The 7,643-nt window shown below is 48.3% G+C and overlaps 1 protein-coding gene across 2 annotated transcripts; it reads left to right on the top strand.

Moving 5' to 3' along the window:
* The first annotated feature begins 772 nt into the window (after window positions 1-772).
* Window positions 773-6,899, top strand: TXNIP (thioredoxin interacting protein). 2 transcript variants are annotated; one of them, XM_034756506.1, is made up of 8 exons: window positions 774-1,361; window positions 2,528-2,600; window positions 2,711-2,858; window positions 3,339-3,441; window positions 3,728-3,984; window positions 4,354-4,510; window positions 4,864-5,015; window positions 5,439-6,899. In XM_034756506.1, exons 1-8 carry the CDS (start codon window positions 1,112-1,114, stop codon window positions 5,472-5,474), a joined length of 1,176 nt encoding a protein of 391 aa, XP_034612397.1. In that variant the 5' UTR covers window positions 774-1,111; the 3' UTR covers window positions 5,475-6,899. The 2 variants fall into 2 exon arrangements, with proteins under 2 accessions (XP_034612398.1, XP_034612397.1); XM_034756507.1 differs by lacking the exon at window positions 4,864-5,015 and having other exon boundaries at window positions 773-1,361.
* Window positions 6,900-7,643: the final 744 nt, after the last annotated feature.

Here is a 7,643-nt window from a genome sequence, read left to right on the forward strand (position 1 = left end):
ACTGCCCCCATGGTCAGTGTGGGGGGAGTTGTCAGGGAGCTGTAGAATCCCCCCCCCCCCAGTCAGTGTAGGGTGACGAGTGGGGGGCTGTGGAATTAACCCCCCATCAGTGTGGGGTGAGGGGGGGGGGCTGTGTAATTGACCCCCCCCATGGTCAGTGTGGGGTGAGGGGGGGCTGTGTAATTGACCCCCCCATGGTCAGTGTGGGGTGAGGGGGGGCGTGTAATTGACCCCCCCCATGGTCAGTGGGAGGGGGGCTGTGGAACTGGCCCCACGGTCGGGGGGGCAGTACTAGGGGGGGCTGACAGCTGCCCCCATACAGTTTATCCAGGGGGGAGCCGCCCTCCACCCCCCGAAGAGGGAAGGTTAGGCGGGGGGGGGGGTGACATCTGCCCGGGAGTGAAACAACAACCCAGCCACAAAAACCGCCTCACACCCCCGCCCTGCTCCTCCAGAACATTATATCCCGCCCCTCCGCCCCTGATTGGCTCGCGGCGCCTCCCTGCTTGCCTCTCCTTGGCCCGCTCCCCCGTCGCTCTCTCCTCCACGCCGGCCCTCTCGCCGCTCCGGCCGGCACCGCTTACACACGGTGTCCACGCTCCGCGGTCGGCTCGGCGATTGGCCGGCGGGGATGTAAACAAGGCGGCGGCGGCCAATGGGAGCGCTGATCACGCGGCGAACACGCTTGTCCACGCGCCTTCAGCATGGAGAGCTGAGATCAACACGGGAGGGGAGGGGTGAGGGGGTATAAAGGCAACCTCCGGCTTTCCCCGGGCTCACAGCTTTGCAGGTTGCAACAGGGAGAAGGTAGTGCATTGCTGCAGAATTGAAGGAAGCTATTGCCTACCAGGAGGATCCCGTCCTGTTGTTCTTGCCCCTGCTAGGAGTCCAGCTGTTAGGCCCCCCTTTAAAAAAGGGGCCAAACTTTAAAGAGGGTGAATTTATTTGCCAAAAGTTCTCTGAAGTTTTGCAACTCGAGCTTTTAAGAAAGTCCTTGTTGCCTAAAACCCTCTAGAGCCTGGCTCAGAACCACTCTCGTTAAACAAACAAACAAACAAAAAAGGGGCAAAAGTTCTTTTTGTGGAGGGAGAAACAAAACTTCTTTGCAACCATGGTGGTGTTCAAGAAGATCAAGACCTTCGAGATCGTCTTCAGCGAGCCCGACAAGGTCTTCTGCAGTGGAGAGAAAGTAGCCGGCCGTGTGCTGGTGGAAGTGACCGAAACCACCCGGGTTAGCTCAGTTAAAGTGCTGGCTTGTGGGGAGGCCAAAGTGGTCTGGATCAAGGGACCCCAACAATGCAAGCAGGAGATGGAGTACCTGCGCTATGAAGATGTCCTCACCTTGGATGATCATCCCACTGGTGAGAACCTGGGTTCAAGAGTCGTTTTGTTGTGTGTGCGCCTCTGTGTGGGTTTTCCCACGGTAAAACTAAAGGCCTGGGAGGCTTTTAACTTAACTGAGGATTGGTGGCCTTTTAAAGAAGGTTTCTTGATACTTTATAGAGACGCAGGTTTTGGGTGGAAAGAGGCGGACTCAAATAGTATTTGCATCTTCCTGGCTTTTTGCTAGAGTCTTAAGTCCTCTGGCAGGAAGCGCTAATCCTTCATTTGAGCCCTGGCAGACCTAAACTGGCTAAGAGCAAAATTTAGCCTTGCAGGGGAAACTGGTTGAAGTTTGAGAATTTAGCGTTGAAATGTCCAACTAAGTAATAAAACTCTAGCCACTAATAATACTCACTACATTGCCAAGGAAGAAAAGCAGGTATGATTGTGGATATTTTAGCCAGCAGAGAACAGTCGCAGGTTTTAATAACTTTTTATGCCTGTAGGGAGTAGCCTCCAAGATGTAGGAGCAGCTCAGAATGACAGAGTAGTCCTTTTAGCCTTCGATTCAATTGCAGTGGCTGGCTTCCCTTGATTCCTAGGAAGAGATGTGGGTACAGTCTGTATTGATAAGCAAGTACAGTCTGCAGAACAGGTGTCCCCGTAGGGAGCTGCAAGTTTAGATAGTTGGCAAGCGTATGGATTTCCGGGATCTCTGTAACAGGACCTTCCCCGTCAATCCTGCAGGCAAATTGTAAGTGGGCAGAGTTGTCAAACTTGGCAGAGCTTCTTAACAGAGGGTGAGAAAACTAAGATGAAAGAGCGGTGGGGATGAGAAATGCCTTGAATGGCTGACTTCCCTTTTTTTCTCCCTGCTGGCTGCTCCAACCGGGAGACTAGTAGCAGATAGATTATGGGAGAGTGGGGAAGGAGAATGCGAAGGGAAGTGCTGTGTTGAAGCAGAAGTCAAGTGCTGGCCTGTCTTAAAATGAGAGACTGTTAAAGTAACATCAAGCCTAGATCTGCAATATTACTCCCCTTCCAAAAGGGCATCAGCAGAGAGTGTTCGGTTGTTCTTGTCTAGGGGGTATCAATGCAAAGCTGCGTTGACGGTTACAACTGTGAAACAGGACAAGCGGAATGAAGCTTAAAATCTCAGTCGGCAGTGTGTTCTAATGGATTCTTTTTTCTTTAATCTTTCTAGATGAGGATGGCTCTGTGATCTTGAGACCTGGCAACAAATATGAATACAAATTTGGATTTGAGCTTCCCCAGGGGTAGGTATTGGCCAAAACTGGCTACTAAAAATCCTAGTCTTGTTAAAAGTCCTTCCTTTCTAGTTATCTTGTGTCTCTCTAACAGGCTTTTCTGCCCTCTTGTATTGCAGGCCTCTGGGGACCTCATTCAAAGGGAAGTATGGCTGTGTGGATTACTGGGTTAAGGCTTTCTTGGATCGCCCATCCTGTCACACTCAGGAGATAAAGCAGCACTTTGAGGTCATGGATCCCGTTGATGTCAACACTCCAGACTTAATGGTAATTATCAGGTCTCTGTGTCTGTGCATGTGGGTGGTAGTGGTGACTCAGGTCCTCTAGAAAAGGATGTTCGCACTGTCCCGAGGAATCTCTTTAACTGGCTTTACTGCAAAGTACAGATTAAATACTTATCTCTGGGGCTGTGGTCCAGACTCCCAATTAGGGCTGTTTAGTACTCTGCTTCATGAGACAGCCGTCTGGAGGGCAGGCATCTGGGCATCAGAGTGTCGCCTACTATCCATAATGCAAGATGTTAGGGCCTAATTGGAGTTACAAATTAAACTGCAGCAGGTTTGAAACACAGATGACAGGGCAAAGGTCAGGCAGGAGGCAGACCCAGAATTTCCAAGAATGGGGAGCCGAGTAGGTGGTGAAGACAGCATTTGGCAGTGCGGGAGCCAGGAGGACATGGACTGATGTTGTTGTGTTATTGTGGCCTCTTCCTCTGTGTAACGCAATCTCCCTGTGGATCTCTTCCAGTCGCCAGTCGCTGCCAAGAAAGACAAGAAGGTTTCCTGCTTGTTCATTCCTGATGGGCATGTGTCTGTCAGTGCCAGGATTGACCGAAAAGGATTCTGTGAAGGTGAGATCTGGTTTCTTTCCTTTGAGAGTGGGATGGTGAGGGAGGAGGGGGTGAAGGGCTAAGCAGAGTGTATGAAGGGGGATGAGACAACTGACAGGGATTTGAAGTCTGAAAATGCAAGAAGGGGGAAAGGAACTGAGCGTGGTGGGCATAAGAAGGAGTATGTAATGCAATGTGAGTGAAGGGAAGCAGACTGTGAATCAGGGGAACTTCCTACTCGATGATACTGGTCTGGCTAAGACCTTAGGCCTTCTCCATAACTAAGCTTCCATATCTCTTTTTCCAGGTGATGATATCTCCATAAATGCAGACTTTGAGAACATCTGCTCCCGGATCGTGGTACCCAAAGCAGCCATTGTTTCCAAGCATACCTACTTGGCAAACGGGCAGACCAAGGTTTTGACCCAGAAACTTTCCTGCGTCCGAGGCAACCCCATCATCTCGGGCATGTCTGAGAGCTGGCGGGGTAAAACTCTCCGGGTCAAGAAGATCAAACCATCCATCCTGGGCTGCAATATCTTGCGTGTGGAGTACTTCTTGCAGGTAAGGGTCTCGCTATCAAAGCAGCCCTTTATTCCCAGTTTAGTCTAGCTGCTGCTTGGATTCCAGCTCCTCCATACTGCTTTAAGAGGTTGCCCACTTCTGCAGTGAACATGAGGGATGCCATTATAAGGGAATTGGACATGTACAGTTGTCCTTATAACACTAGTCTCCATATATATGGGAGCATAGTCACATGATTCACTAGCTCATGTCACTTTGACCACTGAAGGATGGATTACACTTAATCTATACCATAGTTCTTTCCCCACGTCCCTGCAGTTTCACTAGGAATTCTAATGTGACAGACTCTAATTCTTGTGTCGGGCTAATGATGTAGTAACCAACCCTCTCCTGGTCTTGTTCATACAGATCTATGCCAGCGTCCCTGGCTCCAAGAAGATCCTTCTGGAGCTGCCTCTCGTCATCGGTAGCAGATCTGGGTTTGCCAGCCGCAGCTCCAGCATGGCTAGCCAGACTAGCTCTGAAATGAGCTGGGTGGACCTCAACATCCCTGATGCTCCAGAAGGTGAGCCGAGTGCTGTGCTGTTTTATGGGGATACTTGCTTTAGTCTTTAGCAAAGGGGGCTGCTCCGAAACCTTCCAATAAATGGATTGAGGCCGTCCCTTGAAATGCAGTATAACATTCCGTCTTAGGACTAGTCTACACTGGCAACGCTAGAGTGTTGCTGCAGTACTTCAACATGGCTTGTGTAGTCCTGGGACAGAGCTCTTCCAGCGCTCTAAAATACCATCTCTATGAGGGGAGGAGAGGGAGTGTGGATCATCCTAATGGCCTGAACATAGGAATAAAACTGGGATCGCATCACAAAGCGCTCTGCTCCACAAATATCCTGCAAGGCTCACAAGCTTCTTTTACAGCGCCTCCATGCTACCTGGACATCGTATCTGAGGATCACCGCCTGGAAAGCCCCACCACTCCCCTTCTGGATGATCTTGACAGTTCCTTCGACAGTCCTATCTTCATGTATGCCCCAGAGTTCAAGTTCATGCCTCCTCCCACTTACACAGAGGTGAGATTTTGGTGAATATCTTGCGTGGCTGGTTTCGGCCACAAAGGAAATAGAGCTGGAAAACAGACGCCTAGGATTTAGCTGGGGTGGGAGACTTTGCATTCATACCAGTATCAAGAAGGCTCAGACCATGGCTAGACTCCTTATCTGTATTGTCAGGAAGATAGAAACCGACAGACTAGAAGAGATTAATGGTCCTTGTGATACTGATGCGGATCTGTCCAGGGATGCACTAAAACCGCACTGCATCTGCTTGCGCAAAGCTGTCCAATGCGGCTGGTGTGTCTTACTTCAGCTGGGTAGCTTTGAGTTAGAACTTATTTCTCAAGTCATGTGTTTAGGAAATGGACTACAGTTGGTTGGGGTTAACAAGTTAGTATTCTTCAGCAAATGTCTAAAGACCTCCTTATTTTTCTTCCCCAGGTTGATCCCTGCAATGCTAACAACAATGTGCAGTGAGTGCCAAGAAGCAGCTGTTTGTTTTTCCTGGACTCACTTTGTATCTGCAGTGATTATTACCTAATCAGAGTTCAGAACGGGGTTTCAAACCCCTGAATGCAGGAAGAAAACATCCCAAGAAGTGTGGGGTAGGGTAGCTCCAACCGGGCTGAAAAAATCACAGCCAGTACGGAAGAAGGCAGATGTAAAGGTCTTTCTTCTAAGATGTGCTGTGTGCACAGACTTGATGTGGCGAGCGAAATGCCATGTTGGTCAGAGGCTATCGGGCCTTGCCTGCACTCCAGAGCCCTTCAGAATCTCCCTGGAAAATAAGTAGTTGCTTGTGTAGAAACTGTAACGGGAGTACATGGGGTGGAAAAGGTGTGTGCTCTATGGAGAGCACTTAAGAGTTGATTTGTTAGGGAGAGGCACAAAGCCAGCAGATTCTGACTTAAAAAAAGGCTTCAATGCCAGAAAAACGACCATCACTGTGCCTTGAATCTGTTGTTATGCTGTACCGATGATCAGTTATGTTTGAACACATCTGTTCATCAATGTTTTTTTAGTGTCTGAAGATTTCAATGAAACCTGCTCGCTTAGGATTGTAAACTTGTTGCTCTGTTACAAGGATTCTTACTTGTGCTTGAGCTAGCCCTATAAAATAGCAAAGCTTTTTACAATCCTCCGATTGAGGATTTCGGGTATCGGTGGAAACACTTCTGTGTCTTGGCAAGAGGTAGAAGTAAAGAGATCACTTCCCTCCATTGCTATTTGACAATATCCACCCACAGGCTTGTTAAGTGAGAACATAACAGCCCTGTAGAAGGGGAAAAACTTAGTTATTTATGCATGTCTGTCTTTTTTGTTCTAACAAGCAAATGAAACATTATCCAGTCCAAATGTCTCCAAAGCCAAGAGTTTTATACAGCCAGTGCAAAGCAATGTCATATAACTTGTTTTTATTTCTTTGATAGCATTTATTGTTTGACTTTGAGTTTTGTGAATCTGCTAAACAAGTGTAAGCTAAACTCCATGGTCCTGTTAAGAATCACTATCTCCGTCCTCTTTCGTTTTGAATTTTTATCTTCCTTTGTGCAGATAAACTAGTGCACCCCCCCCCCCCCAAAAAAAAAAAAAACCCAACCCAGCCATCACTACTACTTGGTTTAATTGGCCTCAGCAGGTGCACAAAGGAATCTGGCTGGGATTGCACTTCAAGGACGGCCCAAGAAATAACAAACCTCTCTATGCCCAGGCAAACCCTGAGAATTGTCTCATGCTTTCCCTTGCCTGCAGATCAAAGCACAAGTCTCAAACCCGCTGTCTGGCACCACTTGAAGAAGTTTTGGTCAAACTATCTTGTGCAATGTCCAGACACCTGGGGGAAAGGCACGTAGCCTAAAGCGAGGCTGCCACCATATAGGCAAACATTAAACCAAAAAAAACTGGGAAGGTTTTCTGGGGTGGGGGGGATTTTTGGGGTGGGGGGTGGGGAGAAAGAAACTAGTATCTTAACTTTTTTTTCCCCCTGTGGGTCTGTCCTCCCCTTACACAGAAAAAAGCACTCCCCCCCCCCCCCACCCTTATGTATTCACTAACCCAGTGCACTGCATGTTCTAAGTGTTTATTCATCTGTATTTGGCGGAACCAAGCTTGCGTGAGCCTTAGCAGCTGCCTCGGCCTGTCATGACACGAATCGGGTGTACTGAATTTTGTTACTGTGTTTTTTGTATTGGAAAGTTTTTATATTTGTACAATTTAAGATGTTCTATCCACCCCTGTGGGGTGACATTTTTAATAAAGACAATTGAAATAACCAAAGCCTCCATCGTTCTTGAGTGGAAACTTCTCTACTGGGGATGGGGTGGGGGGAGGCTCATACTGTAAAACTGATGTGAACCTTCAGAGCTGGTGTGATTAGGATGTTGTGCCAAGTTACCACCTTACCAATCCATTGCTGGGGGCAGGGGGATAAATTGCTGGGGGAGGAGAACCAGCGGCCACTTGGGTTTCATAGTCTGCAACACAAAGGCCAAAACTTTCAAATGTAGGTGCCTGTGAGACAGTCCCTGTCTTTTATCAGTGACTTTATTTTTTAATGGCCAAAGCACCTCCACTTTCCATGAAGTCAGTGGGAGCCTGTGTCCAACTCCAGTTCCATTGTAAATAGCGCTGTTTAAGTGCTAAACG

Source organism: Trachemys scripta, chromosome 24, assembly GCF_013100865.1.
Source record: "Trachemys scripta elegans isolate TJP31775 chromosome 24, CAS_Tse_1.0, whole genome shotgun sequence".
NCBI lineage: Eukaryota > Metazoa > Chordata > Testudines > Emydidae > Trachemys > Trachemys scripta.

What these genes read in the sequence shown, in the direction of transcription:
- TXNIP (XM_034756506.1), top strand. Translation starts at nt 1,112, where the DNA reads ATGGTGGTGTTCAAGAAGATCAAGACCTTCGAGATCGTCTTCAGCGAG. An exon ending in TCAACACTCCAGACTTAATG is followed by an intron (nt 2,859 to 3,338) that starts GTAATTATCAGG and finishes GATCTCTTCCAG; the next exon opens with TCGCCAGTCGCTGCCAAGAA. An exon ending in GTGTGGAGTACTTCTTGCAG is followed by an intron (nt 3,985 to 4,353) that starts GTAAGGGTCTCG and finishes TTGTTCATACAG; the next exon opens with ATCTATGCCAGCGTCCCTGG.